At 36.5% G+C, this 27,570-nt stretch overlaps 1 protein-coding gene across 2 annotated transcripts in view; it reads left to right on the top strand.

Moving 5' to 3' along the window:
* sens-2 (zinc finger transcription factor senseless-2) overlaps positions 1–27,570 on the top strand; it is a 69,985-nt gene that overhangs the window by 36,925 nt on the left and 5,490 nt on the right. The window contains exons 3-4 of one of the 2 annotated variants that reach the window (XM_028322908.1): positions 2,760–3,399; positions 4,221–4,402. In XM_028322908.1, coding sequence (XP_028178709.1) covers positions 2,760–3,399; positions 4,221–4,402 — 822 coding nt within the window. The remainder of the gene's footprint in view (positions 1–2,759; positions 3,400–4,220; positions 4,403–27,570) is intronic. The other variant, XM_028322909.1, reaches the window with a different exon arrangement.

The following is a 27,570-nucleotide window of genomic DNA, read 5'->3' on the forward strand; positions in this document are numbered from 1 at the left end:
TCAGATTATAATCTGACGGAATTCACAATTTTACGTTGACATATCCGCTTATCGCGGCGCGCATCTTAGGAATACTGTTATAACTGGCACATTGACAGTTTCATTATGGGAAATATGTTAAAATGACGAATAACTAAAGATTTATTCTAAGATTAATATTTACTCTTGTTTGGTCGAATCCACCCTTAGGCTGAGTTGCACCACATAATTTTGGCCGTAACTATAACGATAACCAGTATTTTTTGTATGGAGTTTGACAGATTTTTGACGTTTGTCAAATTTAAAGTAAGATGGTGCAACCCAGCCTTAGTATTCTAAAGCCCAATGATTCAATTACTTTTAGAAATAGGTACAAATAAATCAAGTGCATGTCAACCCTAGGTTTGCGGCAGGTTGGTCCTTCGCACCCCAGGGCCTACTTTACGAGGGCCATTATACACGCTCCCCGTATGCACTCTTTATTATTTACATTTTATTACTACAGATTCTGATTAATGACGCAATCGTGACTATGCATTTTTAATATCATAGTTCTGTCTTCATTATTTGTCAATGAGTCTTTATGACAAAAATCGATTGCAATTTTTTTCTAATTCAGAATTTCAGAAATAGTTGGTAGAGCATTTTAGGAATGAAAGAGGTGAAACATCTGTCGAATTTTCACTGAAATTTCAAAGCGCTTTAAAAAAATAAGTGTTTTCCTTTTCTAAGATTTACATTTTTCTGTATTATCACTTGAACTAATATTAGAAAAATATAAAATGTAGAGAATTTCTAAGATATATTTTTATTAGTGTTTTAAAATTAAACCAATAACAAATTCCACAATCAATTACAAACGATTCCAATTAATTGTCATAAAACAACGAGAGCTTTGTGAGTGTTGCCCGCAATTCCCAACTGCAAAAACATGCAACCGCTAAACCGTAAATAATCACAAATGCAGAATCGAATAGGGAATCGTATTGCCAATTCACCGATTCGAAAATCGATTCGGCAATCGAGATTTTACTATCACGATTACAAAATGTAAATTACGATGCACCGTCGGTCGCGCCGAGTGTTTTTAATTTGTTAAAAGCCTGAAAAATAACAATCTGAATGCATCCGCCATTTGCGGCCGCGCCTCTTATAATTAAAATTGCATTAAGAGGCAAATAGGCGGACGCTAATGATGCTAATGCACTGTTTGGATAGAAAAAATGCAACAGACTGACGGTTTGTAATCCAATTTTCGTTTAAAAAGCAACAACTTCGTTTTAACGAAGTTCCATGATGGCTGAAGGTACTTTGGGTTCGAATTAGAACTTGGGAGGTCTTAGCCTTTTCTGAAAGTACCTACTTAGTAACTGGATTGAGTTTTAATACGCTAGTTTTCTGCTTTGAATTTCCATCATATTCTTAGGATTAAAAATTGTTGTTATCAACACTATGTCTACTCGTAATAAAATTATTTGGAATTTTCTAGTTTTAAGAAATCACTTGTCACCCTCGACATCCATTGATAGCTTGAATGGAATATTACTGTCAATGAATCAATGCAAAATAATAATTAAAGAATCTAATAACGGCCTATGACAATGAAGTTCAATACAATTGTCTCCATTCGCTCCATTACCGAAAGGGTCCCATTCAATATTTCGCAAAGCCATAAATTCGAGCATACTGTCGGGGCGGAACAATGAATCTAAATAACCATTAATATGTAATAAATACTATGGGGTAATAAAGCCGTGTCGGTAGGGAACAACAAACAAGTGTACAGAGTAACCCTTAAACGCTGGGCTTTGTCGAAAAGGCCCGGGCGTGAAATTGTCGAGGGGAACCCCGGGCCGAAGTCATTGCCGAATTTTGCCGAACAGAGCCGATTGGTTCCGCTCCAAATGCCGACAGCTGCTCTGTTTCAGATATAGGGGTCGCTCTTCATTAGGGCAACTTGTCTCGTCCAGAGATGGATGTTAGTTTTTGGACAGCGTGAGCCGAGCGCTGATGGTCGCTTGATGATGTATGAACTTTATCGGGAGGGACGTCTTCAAGCTTTGAATCGTAAATAAATAATTTACCTCGAACAATTACTGAAAATTACTTGTTTGGTAAACTAGCTGTAACACTAACCATGGATATCGCACAAACAAGGAGAATTAGAATAATTCTAATATGATTTTTGAAATAGAAGGTTATAATTTTATCAAAGTTAATATTACATAAATATTTATTAGGTAATATTTGATCCAACCATCATTTTGTCAAATATTTTACATTAAATTAATTGAAATATTTTTCCAAGTAATCTATGACGAACTCTAGGTAAATTGATAAGGAAAATTATAAACACGAAACCTGCAATTTTCCGAATAATATGAGTTTCATTTGCGTAATATTATGTTTACTCAAGTTTCATTGTACAGTACAAAATAATAACGCACTGGCCGTGAACAACAATACATCAAGCAGTAAACTAACAATGGGTAGTTTCGTTTAGTCGCGCCCGCGGATTAGTGAATTGTAAAAAAGATTGGGGGCTCGTCCGACCCGACGTGTTAATTACGGGGGTTGAGCGCTCGAGGGTTGAACAAATGAAAGTCAATTTGCTGCTGCGACATGATACGGCTCATTTCATCCCACGCGACAAGTGCGACACCTGCGCTTTTTCACTTGGGCCTATTGTGCCAATCGATGGGCGAATTCTGATCGAAATAAACGTAAACATTAAGTAAACAGTCCATATACTCGCACTTATGTTTCCCTTTTGTTTACAGATGAAATCAAGTTCGGCATCAATCGTCTAGTCGGCGATAAGACCAATGAAGACGAAGATGACCACAACAATGACCAAAGAACCGAAAACGTCTCTCCAGGATCGCGATGTGACAGTCCATGCTGGGCGCCATCGCCTCAATCCCCAAGATCGGTCCGCTCATCGTCTCCTGAACTGGAAGTAGATTCTCCTCCATCTTCTCCACGAAGACCTCCAGATTCCTCGTCACCTCCGAAGAGATCCGAAGCGTTTTCCATGAGCGTTCTCTTACGACCTGATGCTCCGAGAGTGCAACCGCAAAGGCCGTATTTATATCCCCCGTTGCCATTCGCGGAGTTTTTGAGAGATGCGGGCAGTTTGGGTCTGCCTTGGGGAGGGTATAGTAATTTCTACCTTCATGCGGTGCAGGCAGCAGGGCCGGAGTTTCTCAGGCTTCGGGCAGCTGTTCTTGGCGCTCAGAGTCCTTTGTCCAGACCGTTGCCGATCGGAGATGTGTATTCCTGTGTCAAGTGCGAGAAGATGTTCAGCACACCCCACGGATTGGAGGTCCATGCAAGAAGGTCCCATAACGGAAAGCGACCTTTTGCTTGTGAACTGTGCAGTAAGACGTTTGGACACGAGATCAGCTTGAGTCAACACAGGTCAGTCAAGTGGTGTTCATACCTATTACTAGTAGTACTGGACAGTAGTTATTATTTATTGTTGTTATCTAAGATAACGTCGTGGTAGGTAGATTAATATCAATATGAGTCTGCCTATACTAGAACATTTACTTGCATTAGAATATCAGGCATTAAGCATAACTGGCACGGTTTGAGGAGAGACTCGTCCAGTAGTGGGATTGTAGTATGTACATAGGTACATAGGCCACCCCCAATGATTTCCACAATAGCCGGTTGGTAGCGACCTGCATCCAGTGCCTTCCTGCTACTTTTATGAAGTCATCCACCTTGTGGGTGGACATCCTATGCTGTGCTTTCCGATACGTGGTCTCCACTTCAGATCCTTGCTGCCCTATCGGTCGTCAGTTCTGCGTAATATGTGTGCCCATTGCCACTTCAGCAGGTTACATTGATGATGTGTAAAAGTGCTCTTTGGGATCCTACTTGTATAAATAGAAGAAATCGGCCGTTTGGTGTAGTGGTTCAGAACGGACTACTATGCCGAGAGGTCCCGGGTTCGATTCCCGGCCGGGCAGAAATTGAAATGATGAATTTTAATTTCTGTGACGGGTCTGGGTGTGACTATGTATAATATTTATGTATTTAAATATATATATATATATATGTATAAGTAGTATATCCGTTAAGCTAGCACCCATAACACAAGCATTAAGTTGCTTACTTTGGGGCTAGCTGGCGCTGTGTGAAATTGTCCAAAGATTTATTTATTATTATTTATTATTTGATTTGATGTTTTAACCCACCACAAAGCTCCCATCTGATAAACCTCCCGCTTCCAGGGCGGTGCACAGCGTTGAGAAGGTGTTCGAGTGCAAGCAGTGCGGGAAGACCTTCAAGAGGTCCAGTACTCTGTCTACTCACCTGCTCATCCACTCCGATACCAGGCCCTACCCGTGCCAGTACTGCGGGAAGCGGTTCCACCAGAAGTCGGATATGAAGAAGCACACGTACATCCATACAGGTAGGTTTAGTTGTATAGTGGATGACAGACTGATATTTTATGTTATATTTTATTTAACTATGACTTTATGACTTTTTGATATGTCCACTTCCTAAATCACGAAGTCAGAAATTATGTTCCACGCATTTCCCTCCATAACATCTTATTAACTGGACTTTAAGTTACAGTAACAATTGACAAAAAGTGACTCTACACTTAACTAAACTATTTAAGTGATAACGCGTGATGTCAAGCATATTACTTAAAATAATATTTTATATGATTTTTTTGTTTAGGGTCCAAAAATACTAACTTGATAAAGAGTTACATATAAGTCGTCGTTTGCTTTCTTCAACAACAAGGCCCTACTGTTTTTGTCGTTAAAAATTTCTAATCTGTCTATCTTGTCAAATGTTTATTTTTATTGGTGAATCAAATCAATTTGCAATACTACTTTTAAAAGCTACCAAAACTTTAGGAAGGTTTGACTCATGATAAATAAACACTTTTTACTACGGATTCATAAGTAACTCAGTATTTTTGATATTCTGCTGAAAATACAAAATATTTAGCTTCCAATTTAATGCGTAATCACAGAATTTTAATACGATGATATATTAACGCATGGATTATCGTTAATCCAAATCCACACATCACTCACTCAAGTCCTGATTTATTAAATCTTGAATTTCCTAATTCAACTATATCTGATTTATTTTATAAGAACTCCATTAATCGCTGATATACAAATAAAATCACTGAAAACGTGACAAACAATAATATTATTTTGGGTTACGTAATGTGTTATTTATGATAGGCCATACTCATATACATGACATAATGTATTGTCACGGTAAAATTGAAATTTTCTGTCTGTTAGTTTACAATCTCACGCGTTATATTGTAAACAGTAGGAATAGCATGAAATATGCGCTACGATAAGCTTTTATCGCGCCATTTTATGCATTTTACGCGAAAAGCTCATACATTTGTCGTCTAAAATCATCGATGATGTTATCATGGTTGACGGAGTTTAAAATTTGACGGTGACAGGTATAAAAAAGTTTTACTTGATGACTCTGATATTTCAAATTCTTCACAAAATTGACTAATCCCTTCCCATTATTACTTCAAGTTTGAACATAATCAACCGCCCAGACAATAATCTTGACGATAATTCAAAGCGAACTTTGTGAAGCATTTACTTACCCAAAGTGGGGAGTGTCAGGCCTCCCTTCCCCGTGGGGTAAGTCTTGCCATAATTAATGTGCATTAACACCTAAGACGGGTGTTTTATAATAATCGCGTAAATGGAGGCGATGCGCTGGAGTCGTCTGCGGTAAGGTTATAGCGGCGATTGGGTTACACGTACACACGGCCGTGGCGGATGGCAAGCTGTTGACTTAGTGCTATTTTCCACGGGGTCATCCCGTGCACGTACTGTTTTTTCCAGTATCCCCTTTGGTAGTTTAAATATTCCGTTTGCAGTGTCTCGCAAAAAAACGATTCTTTCTAATTTTGAAAGGGCCCTTAATTATTATGATTCATAGTCAATTGCGCAATACGACTAATGTGGCACGAAATCTATTTGGTTCAAGACTAGCTTTCCGCCCGCGGCTTCGCCCGCGTGGAATTTTGTCTGTCACAGAAAAACAATATCGCGCGCGTATTTGCTCACCTTTTAGACCTACCCTGGACTACGACAAACATTTTAAAACCAAAATCAGCTCAATCGGCCCAGCCGTTCTCGAGTTATAATCAGACTAACGAACATCTATTCATTTTTATTTATATAGATAGATAACTAAAATGGCCTTATTACAAAAAACTGAAGCTGAACTGAAGGACTCCACATCTTACGGTTAACAGTTGAAAGTTCTTGCTTGCCGAACTTACAAGCCGTATTTTCACGAAGGCCCTTCATGAATATAAGATGGTGCGGCCGCCATCTCGCTGTCTCACTAACACTTAACCACCGTAAGATTCGACCGTATTCTTAACCCGCAAGTGCTCTGTGCTCTCATGATTTCATGAGCTGTTGTCATTTATGGCCAAAAGCGGTTGGAAGTAAACATCTAATTTCTGTCATAATAGTCCCAAACTAAGAGGAGATTGCATCTACTAAGGCCCGATTCGACCAAATTTTTATCCGAGAATAACTCCTGGTATAACTGGCACATTGACAATTTCAGTATGGGAAATATGTCAAAACTAACGTTTTATTCTTAGATTAATATTTATTCTTGTTTGGTCGAATCCATCCTAACTATCGGATAAGTACATGAAATAGTTATTTTTAATACATTCCTTCAGGCATTACACATCCGTGCTCGTTACATAAAACATTTGCCTTCAGCAGGATTCGAATTTTCTACCGCAAAATAATCGTGTGCAAAAGTCACTTGGTTAGGTAACAGTCATTTATTCACAAAGTACCTATATTTGATTGTGAATTAGTGTTTCATCTATCTTTAGCAAAATCAGTAAAGTCAAATCAAGGGACATTTATTACCCTAAGGGCTACTATTGGTCAATTCTTCTGATTGCGCTGTTTTTACTTTATGACATAGAAATGCAATTGCCTTATATGTATTTTATACACTGTTTTTAAATCATGCTGAAATCATACAAAATAACAACATACAACATCTGTTCCACATTATCAATTTGCCACTATTATCGCCAGTTTCCATATAAACGGTGTTGCAACAATATTGCAGAGGTTTACCAGAAACCACTTACTGAGTAATTAAATAGTACCCTTGTTTTAATAATAGTGTCCAACTGATACCTTTATCTGTAGAAATAAGTAGGCATAAATAATTAAACAATTATTTTAATACATAGTTTTAAAACTGTGTGGCTCAAGCTTTCAGTTTGAAGAAAGCATCTATTCTGCATGAAGCCACAGTGTTGTTTATGTGCAGTGATAGTTCTGATAGTTGCCAAGGCATAGTAGGTACATAACATGTACATAAAATAGCTACACAAGTAGGTAATTCAAAACTGTATAATTTCATTTTGTATGGCACTCTCAGATAATAGAGTCTTATTTTTAGAGATTTTTAAAGAGCAAAATAACTTTCAGTGCGCGTAGAGCCTTAATTTGATTTCATCTAGACCATAATAAAGAAACTCCTTTTTATCTCACACATAAGGTCAGAAGACAAGTTCAAACTTGAAATATCCAAATCTAATCTCCGCTTTTTACCACCCATAAAACCTCCGACATCTTCGATCTTCATCAGACATACCTACCTAAGAATTTCTCCCCAGTTCATTTGAGACAAGGGTGGGCCCGTCTGTGATTCAAGCGCATAGATTCGCCGGTACCCTGCGTGTCGTGGGTGGGAAGGAGAGGGAATATAAATTTAAAGAACCAGAAAGAGACGGTCGATGTAAGGGTTGGGTTAGTTATTGGGCACATGTTCGTGCTGTTATGTGTTTATAGGCTCGATGGATTTTCTTGTTTAATTTTTGTTGCAGAAATTGTTCATTGTCTCAGTCGATTTTTGAGTTGGACTCTAAACGAGAATTTCACATAGAATTAATAATCTTGTGTCTCGTTATTTTGTTGCAGGAATGTATCAATGTGATGGTTCAGAAATCATTTAAAATCGATACAACAGAGAAAAAGCATTGATAGACAGGTAAATTCAGACAAATCCCCAAATGTAAATCAACAAAATTGAGTCAAATGTTTAACACGCTAAGTAAGTTAATACATTAGAGTTGCAAAACGTTGTTGACAATATAAATTATTAACACGTTTAACCCAATACACTCAGCCGACACACCTTCGAGTGAGGGCGGTGCATTTCCCGGCACCTGATCCCTCCGACCCTCCACGTCTAAATTATAAACAATATCAACTTCCCGAATAGTTCCACGAACGGCATTTTAATCAGTGTCCCAACTTCTTGATTAATGTACCCCAAACAATTTATCGTCGAAATTTTATTTATAATTACACCCGCGAAATTAAATGGCCGACAATTAGTCAACGTCAAGACGTACGACCGCGATTTGTCACCTCACCCGAACCTGGTTAATTCATCGCTAATAGAGCCTGGAAGTTTGTTAACCCGAACTTGTACCTGCATTTAGTACGGCAATTTCCAACTTAGTAGTTACGGTAGTTAGCAAACTCCGGGTAATTAATATTAGTTCCCGCTTTGAATTCGTTCGAGTTTAATTGTCCATAGTTACATTTATACGTCCTATTGTATAATTGGAAGTAATTACTTACTTTTTTGATAGTGACATTTCTTATGAGGGTTACTTGTGAATAATAAACAATTATGGATCAAAAACTGACCCCTGCGCGACTCCAACAAATTACGACGCTGCGGTGCATCTTTTTAAATTAAAAAAGAATTCGCGGATAGTAAGGAAGCAATTTTAAAAAGACGAGACAGCCAAAATGATAATTTGACCGTTTCCCATCCCATTTCATGAATGCTTGATTCACCGAATGCTTTGTTACTGTATTTTTTAAAACTCTTCCTTCTCTTAATTAGTCTGGGGATAAACAAGTGGCACATTAGCTTTCGGAATAATTACACGGCGGCCGTGTTCCGACCTCTTTCTTTTTTGTTTTGGCATTACTTCCCTGGCATGGTTTGCGGTGAAGAATTTTAAAAGCATTTGCGAAATTGGTTTGCATCAATTATAAAAAGAACAACGTCTCTAATGGCGACTGTTTAATTGTATTTTTTTTTATTCGTAGAGCTTACAAAGGTCGCAGTGATGATAATTTGATTACTGGTATAACAGAATTGACACCGTTGCTTTATTTAGAAAAAGAAAAATCTTAATTTAAAAAAAAATCTTCCCAGCATAATTTTAAAAATAGAACAGTCCCATTTCAGAGCCAAATGTTGTTAACTCAGAAACGCCCTCTGATTACATTCTAGAGTTTTCTATTCAAAATGGCAGACATTGTGAAGTTCTTAAAAGCGAGTTGCTATCGTCTAATTGGATTAGTAAAAGGCCATTGCGAGCGGAACGCTGGCAATATGCAAATGACATTGCGAGAAAAAATCCTTGATTTCTTTTTGCAGTTGGAATAAAATAAAATGCAGGTATTGCAATTTAATTAGAAAATTCGAGAAGTGATCTTATTGGATAGAGAATCCAAATGTTTAATCGACAGTTTAAAATTCAGATAGTAAATTACATTACAGATTATTCTTCAAAGCTATACTAATTGCCGACGTAGACCCAAAACAAGCAGCTCCATTCGCAAATAGAGTTAACAGTTAAATTCCTAAAATTACAACGTATCTAGAATTTCAAGCAACGCTAACAAAACTAGCCGAGGGCAATAAAACTAACGGTCCAATCTTTCAAAACCAATTCTTCGTACAAGATTCCAGACTGGAAGTATTCTGTCCACACAACGTGGGGGGTGGAAATCTAAGCGGTCCATAAGGAAGGGGGGAGTCCACAGAAGTGGGGGGAGGGTGTCACTCAGCCCAGGGGGACTGAATCAAGGAGCAGTACGTGCCTTGAGTTTAATTAAGGACCCGAGAGCTGAGACACTTCGATTTTTAGTGAGGTTTTCTTTTAATTCGCAAACGTTTCTCAGTCTCGGCTTACACGTTTAGTGGTCGCTGGAAATTCAGTTTTGTCCTCTTTTAATTACATACTGTATGAATATCACTTTCATGGAAAATTTATAAGTTATGCCAGTTGCTTTAATAAGATACTAATTGACACATGTGACACTATCACTTCTTTCAGTGGATTATGTTCAAACAAAAATGTTTTTATTATCATTATGTTCATTGTTCACTCTTTATTTAATATTTGAGATTCCTATTACAGTCAAGTATAACCAAGACATAAAAGCACTGTTTCATTACATATCAGTACAAATTTTGTCTAAAATCTTATAGCAACTAAGATACGAATAATGCTTGTTTCAATGCAATAAGTGCTAGTATTGCCTGCACCTAAATCTGCTGAGCCAGCATTTCAGCACACGTCACTGGGGAACTCCAGATTGTGTAAAGCGTCGACACTCAAAGATGTGATAACACCTTTTGACGTACTCCTTACGTTATCCTTATCCATATCATATGCCATAAATGCACATCCTATTTCATATTTTAGTTCTTATTTTGTTATTCTAGAAACTCTACATTTAATAATATCAGATGGTGAAAGTGATAATTCAAATATCAGTAGGTGATAATGTCATGACGTTCAGTCCGAGCCAATAGACATCTATATGTCGGAGCNATAGGTACACTTAGGTCACAAATAAAATAGGTACATGCAGTTTATAAATTAAATGGCCCATAATGTTCTAATTTTAAGAACATAATGGATGCAATAAAATATTGAGTATTGAACATTAAATAATTTAAAGAAACACTGAACAAGAGAAAAAAAAATGTCAGTGGTCAAATACATGTCAAAGAGATATTAATAAGTCACTTTAAAAACAGAACAATAAAAATAAATGTCAATGGTCAAAATACATGTCAGAGAAATACTACTGAGGCAATTTTAAATAGAACAATACAAATAAATGTCAATGGTCAAATACATGTTAAGAAATACAATTAAAGTCAATTGTAATAATAATAATACTAACCAAGTCCTGACTAATAAACAATTTTCTCTCAACTTTCCGTGTAAATACTAAATGTTAGAAATTCATTTAATAGGAAATATTTAAATAAATCCAGATGGTATATTATGGGAGTTTCTTATTAACTTTTAATACGAGTAGGTCATGACTGGCCAATTTTTTTTAATGTAAAATATTAATTGTTTATTTATTTTTAATGTTAATAGTTCAATTCCATGTATACATTTATTGGCGAACATTTCATGGGTCAAATGTCATTTGGGCGAAAAGTTAGATGTCAAAAGATTCTGTTGGTCAAACGTTCATTGGCGTGCCATTCTCTTGGCGAACGCTTCATGGGTAAAGTGTTCTTTGGGCAAAAAGTTAATGGGTCAATNGACATATATATATAAAAATGAAACCCGTTTCGCGTTGTCACGGCATCACGTGTGAACGGCTGAACCGATTTCGATAATTCTTTTTTTTAAATGTTTGTGGAAGTCCAAGGATGGTTCTTACGGAAAAAAATATTAAGAAAATCTCTACGCTAAGGCGGTACGAAGTTCGCCGGGTCAGCTAGTATTCAATATAATGGTAATCAAATAGAAAGTTGATAGCCATTTTGAACATTCTGACTGTAAGTAATAATAGATTTATACGTGAAATATAATTTGATTAAGGACATTTTTATGACTTACTAGCTGACCCGGCGAACTTTGTTCCGCCTTAATGGCAATAAATAAGCAGACTTTTTTTTATTTCGAACGGGATAAAAAGTATCCTATGTCCTTCTCCTGGCTCTAAACTACCTCCCTGACAATTTTCAGCTAAATCGGTTCAGCCGTTCTTGAGTTATAAGTGGAGTAACTAACACGACTTTCTTTTATATATATAGATTTACAAAATTATTACATAGGTACAGTCGCGGAATGAAAAGGTTCGTCACTTTAGTGTCGGTTTTCGCTTGCACTAGGTACTGTAAGAGTCAAACCTGCCAACATAACCGTGCAAGAAACAATGCTGCTAACATTTAAATAAATATGACGTTTGCTAACGAATGAGGTTTTGCTTGTTTATTTTTCTATCCCATCAGTGCAATGTTACAACATGCCTAGTTTTTTTTTCAATAGATAATGGCAGGTTGAACCAACAAGAAGGTTTTAGTTTATCAATCATAATAATCTTCTTGACAAGTTAAATTGTCAAACAACTTTGATCTGAATAATTTTGAACTTTATTGACGAACAGTTAAAGATTATTTTCTCTAACTCGAGATTATTCTGTATCATAGTTTCAAAAGGTAATATGTGCTCGCGATTCGTTAAAGGAATCAATTTGAAAACTGACGAACCTTTTCATTCCGTGACTGTACATAAAAGTAACACAATTATTCAATCTATCAGATACAAAATTACTGATCGAGAAAATTTTCGATATTTTCATCTTATGTTAAGTACCTACTAGCGGTAGCGTAACCATCCATATTAGTATCTACTTAAAATACTTTTATATTTATACGTATGTTTGACAGATAAACCGTCTAATAATGAGGCAGACCAAATCAATTTACTTCGACACAAAAGTTGTCACTCGGCATAAACATTACCTTGACGTTATAAATCGGATTTTCTTAGATTCGATTTCTTCCAGAGAAAAAGCTCGCGAGAAATGTTTCCTCAGCATTTTGTGTGTCTCAGATTTATATTTTATTTTTCCACTCGCAACCCGAACCCGCTGGGGAGGTGCGGCAAAATCAGTTTCGAGATTTTTTTCTCACGAGAAAGAGTGACAGTTGATTTTTCGTTGTGAACGCTCACTCCTATAATATTAGGCGCTCCCAAGAGAGAGGGGTAATTAAATTAATGTCCTCGGCCCTCGCAGCCCCACGTTCGTTCCCGTAATCCGACACCTGCATTGTTTTCCGTTGCCTGCTTAGTTTTACTAGTATTTCTTTGGGATTCGTAGGTTTTTGTGATTACTTAATAGCTTCATTTGGCGATAATGCAGCGGTCTGAGACTGTACCTAGTTAATTAAACATTATTTTAAGTTTTAGTTTTTTTTTTGCAACCTTCGAAAGACTCATTAATAAATAACTAAGAATTTTGGTAACTTATTTAGATAAGATAGGTAACTACTTATTAAACTAGAACCTATGTAGGAATCTATCATCAATACACCATGATCAAACTATAAAGTAGGTACTTCTAAAGTGTTAAATCAAAGTTTATTCAGCACCAGCGCATTTCAGTCACGCAACGCTCAGATTTGAACAAACCAAAACAGTCTCTGACTTTTTGAATCATCAAAGGCACTTAACCGGTTGCAACCGGAGACCTCATCGACGCACGCGCCGCTAATTCAATAAACACATTATCGCGATTAGCTATGAGCCCCCGCGGGGCGCGGAAATTGCGGGGCCCCGGCCCCAACCCAAATAGGGTTAGTATCAAAATTGGAGTGAATACTCCGGTTGTATCATCACAATGTCGATACATTAGAACGGTATGGTATTATCTTTATTCAGTTGAAATTTCACTTAATTTTTTCATGTTTTTCAATAAAAAAAATTTGCCAAATTGATAGTCATACGTATAAATGCTGCAAATTGTTGTTGTGTAGCGTCATATTATTATTTCTTTAGTAAAAATATAAAAAGAAAACCTTAATGTTTTCAGTATGACTGAAAATAACGACAACATGAACATACAACGCCATCTGCTTACATCTGTTCAAAACTATAATTCGGGCTTTACCATTTTACATACTTAAATTTTTATCTATTGTAACAGATACTGATGTTATACCTGTACTATTAGTAGAACATTGTGTTTAACTGGGACAGGGGTCCTTAAGAAAAATCAGTAGCTCTATCGATACTACTCAAAAATGTCCATACACTATCGATATAATTACACCTATCCCACCCAGCCCTCGTGTCCAAATTGCCCCGGTGTCCCAGAGGCCCCAGTCAGATTTCGTCGGGTGATTCCGTGATATTAATCATTAGTTCTTTATGTAAATGAGTCTCGTTAGGGTTGAAGTGGACGGGCAATGCCCAACAGCTATTGCGCATGTCGGTAGTTTGGGTTTATGGTGCAAATAGCGCTTGGTTTTTTATGTTTTTATAGTTAAAATTAGTGGCCGCCCGCGACTTCGTACGCGTGGATCCCGTTTTACCCCCATAGGGGTGGAGTTTCGTAAAATCCTTTCTTAGCGGATGCCTACGTCATAACATCTACCTGCATGCCAAATTTCAGCCAAATCCGTTCAGTGGTTTGGGCTGTGCGTTGATAGATCACTATGTCAGTCAGTCAGTCACCTTTTAGTTATAATTATTTAGATACTACTAACTATAATTTGGATAGAAATGGGACTGTTCCCACCTCTCGTTCCATCGATGCAACTCCTGTGTAGCCGGACCTTTAAATTTGTCACTTCTGTCATCCTATGTGCACACTGGTCGAACCTTAACTTGGAAATCCTTCTAAAACATGGATAGCAAACTGAGATCTCCACGTTTTTTTTAATAAAAATTCAGCCTAATCCGTATTTCTAAATTTTTCATCTAGGCATAAAAATGTCGGATCGGAAAATCGAACCCAGCTCTGAGTTAAGAGAATCCCGTGAGAAATGATTAAACAAAAGTTATGTTAACTATTGTACTATGCTTTCTAACGTATTTGCTCTAATATTGTAATAAGTGTATACATTTTCCCCTGCAATCTAACCGTACCCGTACAAACGAATTCATTAAAATCTACACAGGGTTCATTATTTTGATGAGTTTGTAACGTAAAAAGCTTTTTTACTTGCGTACAAAAACTAGAGTAGGATGAGGCTAATCAAAACCGTCCAAACATCTTGACCTCTGATTTCTAACCCTGAATATGACACAGGGGATCATGCCATCCTGGATGCCCAAAATGGCTTGAGCTCTGATTTAGAGTATCAATTGATGGGAGAGAGGTCAGGGTATTGTGGATGATAGATCACATGACACGTGCCGATCGCATGCACAGTGCAGCAGGATGTCATTATTTAAACAATAAATTTAATTGTAAGCCGAGTTTGGGTGTTAGGGACTCGTTCGGTGAATTAGGGTGAACGTTTTAAACTTTTGACTTAAGCGCCTCCAGTTTTTTTAAGCAGTATTGTAATATTTAAGACTAATATTATTTTCTTCAACTTCTGATAAGGAGATGAAAATTCCCAGTTTTCCAGCTATATTGACTAGTGCAAGGTCGTAAACTATACCATAATGAGAAGTTTTCCAAGTAACGCCATTGAAAGTTGCCAGCCTTTAAACCACAACACTTAGTTCTTAGTCGGATTAGTTATTTATTTATTTATTTATTACGTATATACTACAGTTGACAATCGAGTTTTGTTAGTAAGTTCACATGGTTAATAGTTAAGAGCTAGATTGACAATATTTCTTGTATCTACTTGTATTTGTCATGACACATGCTCGATTTTCAGGATTGACACATCATGCTCGATTCCAATTTTAATTTTCCTTCTGTAGAGTCAAGTAACACCCATAGCCACAAATATAACAGAGGTGTTACAACCTGACACATAATACCATACTAAGAGGCACTACCCTTGTAGCTTTAACTGGACTAACCTATAACTAACCTTCCCGATTCGCTAAAATATTCCTGTGAGTATAGTTGCACCGTATTCGTTCGTACGGACATTAATTGGCGCCATCCACTGAATTGGTGCTCAATTCGAGTCGCACGCGCAGCGCGTGGCGTTCCACGGAGGGTAATTCTAGTAAAAAAGATAATGTAATTATAATACACTTTAAATGATGAAGTGCAGCACACATTTTCAATGCAGGGATTTTGGCATTGCATTTTTTTTTGTCTTTTTGGGTTACCTAATCGTATTAAGTTCTGGTTTTATTCCAATTAAATTCCCAAAGGACTAATTCCTTCAATTAGTCCGTATTCTAATTCAAATGGCAGATAATGTAATAAAACGTTTTAAAAAATCCAAACTATCAAGTGTTATAAAGGCTAAAACTGAACATGATTTCGTGTTATTCTAACAAATGCACTTTAACATTTGTCAGTGTTATCCTTGCACTTGAATTGCACCGGTTCTGAATTGACCTGCACGTAGCCAATGTTACAGGAAAAGAACCTTATAGTAGATACTGTAAGGTTCAAATTCCCACCAGCTATTGAGTAACAGTTTGCCAAAACACTTAGACAACTGGCGCCATTGTCGCGGTGGCGAATCAAAACACTAGAAATGCGCGCGAACCGAGCACTGGCCAATCAAAATACAGTAATTTGATTATGGAACGTGCGGTTTATTTTGAAAATGGAACGAGAGAACGTGTTTAATTTGGTTTTGCACAGCTCGTTGATTGACGCATGATTTGAGAGAGAGTTGCGTTCGATACTTGAATTATTTCAACAGTTTTTTTTTTACTTTTTTTTATTTTGTTAGCGCAATCGCCAGTATAACAGATTGTACATTGTTGTTGAGAAATGGCATCTATTACAATTTATGTAGGTAAGTGCCATTGTGTTAACTTGATGTGACGTCATCGTCATCAGGTCATTTATCCTCCATTGCATTAGCATGACCCTTTCTAATGTACCAAGCGGCAAATGGAGGAATAAGTCCTTGAAGATTTAAATCCTGTAATTACCAATAAACATTAATTTATTGCAGTATTAAATATCAATTTTGATTTATCTATAATAGTGTCACTAAGGGACTTCTCAATATATGCAAAGCCTCTGGGTTCGCTTATAACCACGAGCCCTTCTAACCTGTCATATTAGATTTATATCACACAAAATAAACCATTTATTGAACGACCTTTACACGATACGATTGCGATTCTATCAAAGATCCTATAAATATCATTATGGCTAATAAATTCTTCAAAAAATTTGAATAAGTATGGCAATTTATTTGCTAAAATTATTTTACAAATTCTTATTATCGTTAATTATCAATCGAGAGGATTAGTATTAGCTGGTATTTCCCATAGCATATCTTAAAAAGTACCTAATCGATTTTTAAATCTTGTAAACATAGCAGATACTTTTTTAACTGGCATAAAGTAATTTTCTCCCTGTCTACTAAATAAGCCAGCCAACTCTACCATAAAGCCCATCTCTATTGAAACACCATGGACTTTCCGTGGGGTGTAAATCGCCCTATTGGCATTACATTATAATCCTCCCAAATGATGAGCAACCCTTGCCCATTTATCTATTACTATTCGAACGGCACTTCATTTGTCACGTGTAATATTATACGGATTTTTAGAGTGGGTAATAAGTGCAATTTTTGGATTATATTTTTCTTTGAATTAGAATTATGTTTGAAAGACATGGTTCTTTAACAGTATTGTTAGTTTGTACTCTTGAATTAATTCTAGTGTCTACTTTTCATTCCAAAATATCGAAAGCGAGACTCTACATTCTAAACCTACCACTAAAAAATTAATGTATTAATATCACAAAAATCTAGATGCAATAGCTGATGCATTGCTGCATTAGAAAATAACACCTGAAACTCGATTCAATCTCGGTTATAGATCTTGTTCTGTTATTGAGTCTAAGTTAATAAAATTCAATCATTAAAAAGCTTAAAAATATAGATCAAGCATAAATTGAATCCAATTTGGATTAAGATCCGCTATACCTACGCATTTTTACTTGATCCATTAGTGATGATAACTTTAGATATTTTCGTCTATGAAACAAAATGACAGAACTATTGTTTCGTCACTAGCTCTTACACTCAGATTGCACAGTGGTCCAAAACAAAGTACGCAGACCCCAAAACTACAAGCATCAATTGTCACCGAGCAATAAGCGAGGTGACTCTCGCATTCCGCGCCGTCCCACTGTGCTGTGCCATAGAGCTGCAAGTTTTAGAGCTGGCTTTTATTTCATCATAGTCATAGACATAAATCTAATTCATCAATAAACCTACTAGTCCAGTCATTACGTACATTCAAAAAAGAAAATGAATTTGCGCTTCTAATTTTTTAATATGTTGTAGGGGATATCTAGAAAAGCTTAACTTGAGATTGTCGACCAAGCTTTCCTAGGAGCTTTCGCCGCCATGTTGAAAAAAGGGGTAAAAACAAAAATTGTGTCCAAAATTTTTGACTTTATCGATCGATATCTCAATAACGATGCATGATACGCTAAAAATGGTTCGGGCGTTATTGTAGAGCACAAAGAAAGCTACAAAAAGTGTCCTACAAAAATTTTCGAATCTCATCGGATAGCCGAGTTATTGCCGAAAAACAAATTTTAAGCGTTTTCCAAGATGGCGGCGAAAGCTCCTAGGAAAGCTTGGTCGACAATCTCAAGTTAAGCTTTTCTAGGTATCCCCTACAACATATTAAAAAATTAGAAGCGCAAATTCATTTTCTTTTATTTGCCTTTTTTTCGGACGAAATGACTGGACTATATAGAAAATAAAAAAATCACCTATGTAGTTTTATAATGTTTTTTACAGGCGCCAATACATTAAATACTTTTTAGTTACGAAATTACTAGATGCCACACGTATGTTGTACTTAGAAGACCACCCCTTTCATTTTTCACTTGACTTAAGCTCAGCTCTACTTAAAGTAACTCCTAAAATATGAAAAAGATCTAGGTTCATGTTTAAAAAAATCTAACTTTCAAACCATGTCAAATAAAAAAAAACAAACAAAAACTTTAAAAACACCTATCTGCAACCACCTAAATAAAGTCGAAACTAACCTTTTATTGTCTGCCAAACAGCACAGACAGAATGTCCCGAAAATCCCGCATTCCTGCCCGTATAACGGTCACAAATACATCGCAATAAGTGAAGTGACTCGGACATTCCGGACGGCGGACAGTAGCTAGCAATCCGGCGGAATCTTTGTGCATTCCACAACGACGCGGCCGTTGACGTCTGATGCGACGCCATTTTGTGTGGACTGTCAACGGATGGCGGTTTTTTGAAAAAGAGCATGAAATTGAAAATCTTTGACTTTTTCATTGTAGCGTAAAGGTCAGCAATTTGAATTAAACTTAGTAAAGCCTTATAGATTTGGTAATGAAAATCATAATCGTTAATTATTATTAACAATAGAGTGGTTGACATTCTTGACATTGCTAGTCAATTGACATACTTTTTTTAAAGCTGCCAAAACGCGACTCTATCATGAGTGTCATCGTCACTAGATGGCAACTCAAATAACTATTTAGTTATTTAGAAAAAAAGATTGTTAAAAAACGATTTTACAGCAAATTGAAAGCTACATCAGCTTTCAGGGTTAGAAAAGAGTGTTTTTACCCGACTGCGCCAGAAGTTGTGTTTTAAAATCATTGCACAATTGTATCAAATACCCAATTATTTTTATATTATTCAGAACAATTATCATACATCGCACAAAACTGTACTTGACTGGCTGTGTAGTAGTGATTAATGCGCATTTATTATCCTAAAGCTCATTAAAGTACACCAATTTAATACAGGAAAAAACATATTTTTCTATAATTATTACATTTATCAACTAGTTTTGTATTGAATTAATCTAAGCACACTACTTAAGTCACTGATAACGTCGGTTAAAATGATGTAAAAATTGGGTGTTATTTGTGTAGGGACGACGCGTGTAGGCTGCGTGCGCGATGGCGATGAAGATCTGTGGGCTTAGAGTGAATTTACATCGTCTTCACTAGTGACCGCGTAAAAAAATGACATGAAATGTATGACGGATTGTACAGCGACAAAAAAATCTTCATAGATTTTTTAAACGCCCTTACTAGTGACGACGTTTGATGTACACTCACACTAAGCTCTCAGACGTGTATGAATTTGTAGCGATGAGTTCACGTCAACGCGTCATATCATTGGTCGCAGTCTATACACGTGCAGTGATCGCCATCGCCGACGCTGGTTTGGCCGAAGCTTCAATGTACAAATAAATAAAAGTTTAATGAACTGAATAAGCGCTGGACGCAGGCCGCTACCAATCGATCAACGTGGAAAGCATTAGGGGAGGCCTATGTTCAGCAGTGGACGTTCTATGGCTGAAATGATGATGATGATGATAATGAACTTTGTCTCCCAATTTGTAATAATAATATTCAATCAGGAAACTCCTAGCCGTTATTCCTAAGGCCCTTTCCCAAAGGTTCGGAGCAAAATCTTTTAAGTACGAATCCGAAATATTGCGTAAGGGCGCCGATTCCCCTGCCCTCCCAGAGGAGACGAATTAACGAATTTGTCAACTGTCAACGCGAGGTCTTATTAGTTAGTTATTATAAGGGGCAATTTGCCCATTTTCACGGTACAGTGTCAATCATCGGGGGCAATTTTGGCAATTCGGTTATTTGCACCGTCGATTTATGATCATTGGACTTGGCGCACTGTTTTAAAGTTTTATATTTATTTACATTGAATCTTTTTTTACTTATTGTCAACCTTGACCATAGTCTCAGATCAGAATTGGTGATTCCCATTCCAATGGATGGATAACTTCAAGAATGGGGATGGTTGCAAAATGTTGTCTCATAAAATAATATATTATGTAGGTTTTATTTTTTGGTCGATTGGAATCGTAGAAAGAAGTTACACCATCTTCCTAAACGGTTAGACGTCGTAATCATAACCATTTATTTAAAAAAAAACCTATTTACTTTTAAAACTCTACCTTTATTTTTATTTTACAATCCCAAAGCGCAATCCTTCAAAGGGATTAAGTGATAATTTTCTATTAATACCAGTAATTAGTATAAAGGAGTGGTTAAACTTTTAATATTTTAAAACTAGTAATCGGTGGCTGATAAACATGTCGCGGCTTCGTTGTTAATGCCGGTGTCTTTGTTTCATAATATTTAACAACTTACGTGAAAATTCATATGTTACAATACAAATTATAAAGCACATTTTAATAAATAATAGCTTTGTCCCTTTTTATCACCGCAACCAACATGCGACAGAAAGTGACCAACTATTTAAAGCTAAAAAACAATAGAACCTAATCATAGACACGATTCTTTTATTTTCTTTAAAATGTTCGGATATTTTGGGTACAAACTCTAACATATACCTACATAAGAACGATTATCATGTAAATCATTTCAAAAACTTAATGTAGAGTCCCATAGACCTCTGACTCTACATACAAATATTTGAAGTTTCACCCGTCTAGGTACCGAAAAAAAAACCATCACAATATCAATTCTACTCAACCATCACGGGGTAAGATTTTAGGGTTGTGTGACGAACCCAGGACCAAATTAGTAGTGGCTAGGTCGTCAAAGTGGTCATATTTTTTCACTTTTACGGCCCCAAATGTTAATGTACAAAGATTTTTACATCTCGAAGGATACGAGAACCACATAACCTCGGCCGGAGGTAGCCACTACAATAAATCAACCACCTAAGTGGCATTTACACGAAGAATATGTTTTCTAGCATGAGGCAAATCGTAAACGTCGCACTGAAATGCTCCGCGGGTTTGTGGCACGACGCCGAGGCAAAAATATTGGAGGAGGCATTATTTTTAGGCGAAATGCTGGACTGAATAACTGAATGAAAATGCAACCGTACAATAAACGGAAACTGTTAATAACTAAATTAGTTTTTGCTGGGCAAATGAGGGTGGGTATACAGATAAATAAATTCATTACTTTCAATGCTAGTCAGAGACTGTGTTAGGTACGTCAAATTAGGAATCTCGCTCTAGGAATAACGACTATAGTAGTCTGACTTTTTTAGAGATTTTTTGTAAAGATTCGCTAGGAAGCGATTTCTTGTGATAGTTACATTTATGTAATAATGAGTACTGTGACGAATAAAAATATTATGACTCATCCAGATTACTAAATTTCTTGTCGTAGCCCAAAAGGGACAAAAATATAGGAGCCCGTTTTTTCAGCTTTTCAATTCACCTATGTTTTTAAAGGAAGATGGCCGTGTTTGCCCTCCCCTAAAATTGGACCCGTTCCCCCAGAATGTGCCCCTGTTTTCGCACCATAGACAAGAGATTCAATCGTGCTCTAGTGTTTATTCTTGCGTTGGTTTGTTAGTTCAATCAAAATGGAGCAAGATTGGTTGGTTGTTGGCAGATAAGATTGTGTTTTGTTTCAGGGACTGGTTAAACTCAGGCACTATGTAACTGTGTCTCAAATAGGCAAGTAAATTGAACTGCAAATTAAGTTACTGCTACATATCATATCAGGTGATCCGTCTGCTCGTTTGCCTCCTGTCATATAAAAAAATAAAAATAAAACATTTTAAAAAACTCTACGGATGGAAATATAACTCTATCCAGAAATAGGTTGAAACCTATCAATAGATTCACCAAATCAAACTTATCACAGCTTTCATGACTTTCTTTGAATTTGAATCGAATTTTGAGAGGTTTTTGATGCATGATACATAAATAAATCTGTTGCTCTACATACGGATCCAAGAAACAAGTTCCAAAAATCTAATTCATTCCCCAGCGTTTTTTCCATATGGAATTGATTCCATACATAGACGTATGGAACTCTCAACTCCTCAAAAATCAAAGAGCGAACATCCGCACGTAACTATCGCGTCCAGCAAATCCTGCACGATCTATAGATGGCCAACCCCCGACCCCCTAACCTGGGGGGTTGGGGGTTGGGGGCATTAAAGTGGGGTCGCGGGAATCTCCGGAAAATCCACACTTCACTACGGACCGGTAATCACGTCTCTGCTCAGGATTTCTACGGTATAATATATGTATATTGGTGCTCGTGATACCTCGTATACAGGGTGGACCGCGCAAGAATTAAACAGCTAACTCTGTGAGCGCTGCCAAGCTACATAAATCTAAATTCTTTGAAAAAACAGCAGATATTTTTTAGTTATGTATTAAATTTATGTTTATTACTAAACTATGCTGCTAAGTTCATGAGTACCTACCTATACACTTTGATAAACTACTATTTTGAATGTTTGAAAGGACTCTACCTATTTTTAGACTACTACCTGTGTTTACAGTCATGGAAATTGTGTATTTTGGGTCCATACGACGGAACTTCAAGCTTAGGTAACTGTGGTATCTTAAGTAGTTGTAATAGGAGTTATTTTATAATAAAATGTTTATTTTGATTTGCTCTCTGTATCTATCCGTGCCAATTGCCAATAGTGTGTATTTTACAGTAACAATAATGAGGTTTGAAGAGTGCGTGAAAATACAATTCAAAACCTAAGAAAGACTTGGTTATCATAAAATTACTTTCTATGTATATTTACTTATATCTATCTTGGACTAGCTTTCGGTCCGCGGTTTCGCCCACGTATTACATCTTGTTTCTCCTTTCAAAGTTTTGACCTCACTTCACCCCCCTAGGGGATAAATTTGGAAAAACTTCATATGTTCATGCCTACGTCATAATTACTGTTGTTAGGACAGTCGGTAAAGGTTGCCTTTTATGTAAACAGTTATTCAAAATGTCGACATATTTCCTCCATTCGGCTTGTTAACAACCGGATTACCGAATCGATCGGTCAATCGAAAATCCTTAATAATCTGCCGCGTTTTGACTTCAAAAATGTAGGCGAGGTATTAAGTACCGATAAGATAGAATTACGCACTAATCAGTGGTGGAATTGCTTGTAGATGTTTTTGATTTTGCCGCTGAGTATAGTTCTGTACGAGTACGTACAGTCATGAACAATTCTATCCTACAAGACGAGGCAATTTCTGTCTTATTCCGACTAGTTAAAACACATGATTATTATTGTTTATTGAGCCCATTCCTGAAAGAACTTGATCCTAGTTTCATATTTAAAGATAATTATGTTCAAGGACATTATGTTTTTAAAGGAAGTAGTATTTTTAGTAACATAATTCTTCAAAAGTAAGATACACATTTTTGTGTTCTTTTTTTTTATTTAAAGTAGTATTATGAAAAAAATATTATTAAAAATTGGTTCAGAAAAAAATACTTTATGATTTTTTAACACACATAAATTAATATCAACGCGAGCGTCTTTAATTCAGCGGCAGATGAGCAAACTCCGAAAGTTGTGAAGTCGCTAATCCAGAAGTAGGCTGCACTTAACAGAAGCAGGTGTTCGTAAAAGTGCAGCCCAAGGAGCGGAGTGCAGGGATATTTAGGAAGGCTCTCGAGCGTTACTCATTAGCGTTTTAGCGTACATGCTAAGTACAGTGATGTCATAGTGTCGTATAGCAATCGTTTGTAAGCCTTCAAACTTCTCTGGCAGGTTGGCAGTTATAAATAAATCATTTGTTTTAAAGCGTGAAGAACATATTATGTAACATAAAGAACTGCCTCATCCACCAACGTGACGCTGAGATCAAAAACTACAGTCGAATTGAGAACCTCCTCCTTTTTTGCAGTCAGTTAAAGAAATAGGTTGGTACATTAATATTTTTCTTAAAAGGCCAGACCGAAACTTTTTTTAAAGTTTTATGGGTTGAGCAGTTTTTTATTTCAGTTTTTCAGCTCACAACCTCTAAATTATTCTTAACTTATTATAATATGTACTGGCCAGTAAAATCAAAATTCATTTGTTTCGTAAATCACCAATTCAAAAATGGAACATCAAGGAAATATTCCAAAAAACCACAATGATGCGAGTACACTCAAATGGAAAAAAAGTCTGAATTATCAATGTTCATGTAAATGCAGCGTGAGCTCACCCCAATTTGCAGCTTTGCCGTTTTTTATACGCTCTGAATTATTAACCTGGCGGCGTGCCTCTCTGCCTTGATTTTTTTACTGTTACTCTCGATTATGGCAAAGGCATAACTCAAATTATTCTTTCCTTTGACTTTTATTGCAGGACAGAGGATTAGGGGAAGACGTAAAATAATTAAAGCTCGGGGCTGAAAATGCGCGTTTGATTTGTTTTTGTGGATTTTTTTTATAAATGGTTTTTCTTTTTATTATTTTGCAAAGTCAAGCCATGCTTGAAGGACATGGCTTGTGACATGGCGCCGAAATAGCAAACAGTGTTTTGAAAATTGTACGTAAGTACAACTGCACATCAGAATATACATTTCGTAGCAGAATAGTTCATATTACGTACGTATTTAGCTTGACGTCGTCTCTACCAATCTAACGAAATAAATACTGCTGAAAATGCTGATCTAATATCACCAAAACTTTTAATCTATTCAATTTAATATTACTCAAACTGCATTAAATTCTGAACAAAAGATTTTTTTAAATAACCATAGTCAGGAACCGAACCTCACTCTACAAGGACCGTTCGTCTGCATCGAACTGCTGACCTAAAATAAAGTTCACCTAAAACACGTCGGCCATATTTCGTGAAATCTTGCCAGAGGTAGCACTTTAAGTTGGAGCCATCATATATTTAATTCACGAGCGTCTAAAGTACGTCGCCATAAAAATCCGTCTCTGTGATACTGTGCAGATGAGCCGCGCAGGGCCGGATTGAGGGCGGTAATTTAATTATATTAATGTCTGTTTTATTGCGAATCTCTCGTTTAGTGCCCTGATAATGGCCCGTAATGATTTCTGAGCAATCCCGGCTAGAACACTTACAGATATTTTATGGGATATTAAGTTATTATTTTTCTTGATTGTACCGGAAAATGTATCACTGCAGATAGATAATTATTGTTGTTTCATTATGATAATGTTTGTGTGGTTGTAACATAATTTTCAAACAACTTGTTTTTCTTTGAGGTTTCGACAGTGTGAATTGTCCCTTCTCCTCAAAGAGCGATTGACAAGCTGAGTGATTAGAAATAATAATACATAGATAGATACCTATTAGTATGTCTAATTAAAAAAACTTAAATATCATAAACTAGCTTTCCACCGAATTTTTCGGTTTTTTAAGTAACCTATGACACTCAGCAATAATGTGGCTTTCTATTGGTGAGTCAGTAGATCCCGAGGTTACCCCTTACAATTTAACAAATATACCAACACACAAACTTTACCTCTTTATAATATGAGTGTAGATAAAAAAGCATTGTTAGTTCTATCAGATGACTAGAAATACACATCTCATAAAAATGCAAAAGTTCGGGAGGATTGTAAGACAAGTTCCTACTTAAAAAGCGGTTCCATTTGATTTAGTAATAAAACAACGTTATTATATAGATTTTCAGAGGTCCCATTTGATTTTGTAATATATAGGTACTTTATGATATAGATTTTCAGAGGTCTCACTAAAGCCTTTATCCGGCCCTGGCCAAGTCCCGGGATTTACGGTTATCGCTCGCCGGGATGCGTTCAATCACAACCCGGGAACTTCGCACTTAGCGCGTCTGCTCGCTTATTGCTGGACCGGTATCGATTGGATAGTTCGGGAGCTGATGGAATTTGTAAGAGAAAATATCTACTGCTTTTTTACTCAACTAAATCCAGCACTGCTTATTATTTACTTGAATTGGAGATGTTAATGAACTAGGACCGTAAAAGATACATAAGGTATTACAGGTTTCAGAGGTCTGTCAGTGTTCTTTAGTTTTTGACCCCACCAGATTCTTAAAGAACTCCTAGTATTTTTAGCATTGAATTTTACAACAGGACAACTTAAGGACTCAATGTCTTACTCAACAACTGAAAAAAATTGAGAAGTGCATTAGATGAAATTTTAGGAACTAAAACTGACCACTCTTGTTGCTTAATCATGGATTTAATATTAAAAACAGATTTATAAACCGTATTCAAACTTACTTATAATAAGTCTATTACTAAGTCTTATACCAAAGATTTATTTCAATGCTAAAAATTCAAAGCATTTATAAGTTGAGAAGCGAAGCAAAATGGCGTCGAATAAAAGTAAGTGCCTGTAAAAATCTGAGAACGCTCTCCGAGGCCGTAACGTATAACTAGTTTATCATCCATTACCCGCTAAGTACGCAATATCCGCCAAACGATACGAATAAAGACGGTTAGCTATCGGTAAATTTAGTAGATATCGTGGATAGATTTAGCTTAGGTACGTAACACTTGCTGAAAGAGTAATTGTTTATAATATGTATTTAGAAGTAGCACTAAAATATGGTAGTCGTTTATCTTTTATTGCATTTGTCAATTTTAGGTTAGACCAATATTAGTCGACTAAACTATGTCTCAGGCTTTCACCAAATTCAAGTGAGTTATCGAACCGTTCTTAGCAAAGTAGCCCTTAGCCCAAACTTCACCCTTTAACCACGAATTGCTGCCGAACGGATGACTTAATGCCCCTTTACAATTACTCTATCTCCCGCAATCAATCCGAAGTTTCAGCATAGATCAATAATACATAGACGATCTTTCAATTCATCCAGTTCGGAGTTCACCCCGAAGACAATTAAGTGGCACGTCCCTTTCACACTTCTCCCCACTTCCCCACTTCCATTTCTCCACTTGCCATTCACCCCGTAATATAGCAGCATAATTACGCTGTTAAGGACGAAGATTTCTCCCTGCTTGCGGACTTTGCGTAAGGGATTGTAATTTCTTGTAATCGTTGAAGTTTGGCTTGTTTACATCTCTTGTATTATGTGGGACGCTTAGAGGATTCATTGCGTGGTTTGCCAAAGTTTGGGCTTGATATTTGCTTTGAGTGCGAAAGTTAAGCGATCATTCTGTTTTGAATGGTATCAACGGC

This window comes from Ostrinia furnacalis, unplaced genomic scaffold (assembly GCF_004193835.3).
Source record: "Ostrinia furnacalis isolate ACB-3 unplaced genomic scaffold, ASM419383v2 OfSCF0535, whole genome shotgun sequence".
In the NCBI taxonomy this organism is placed as follows: Eukaryota; Metazoa; Arthropoda; class Insecta; order Lepidoptera; family Crambidae; genus Ostrinia; species Ostrinia furnacalis.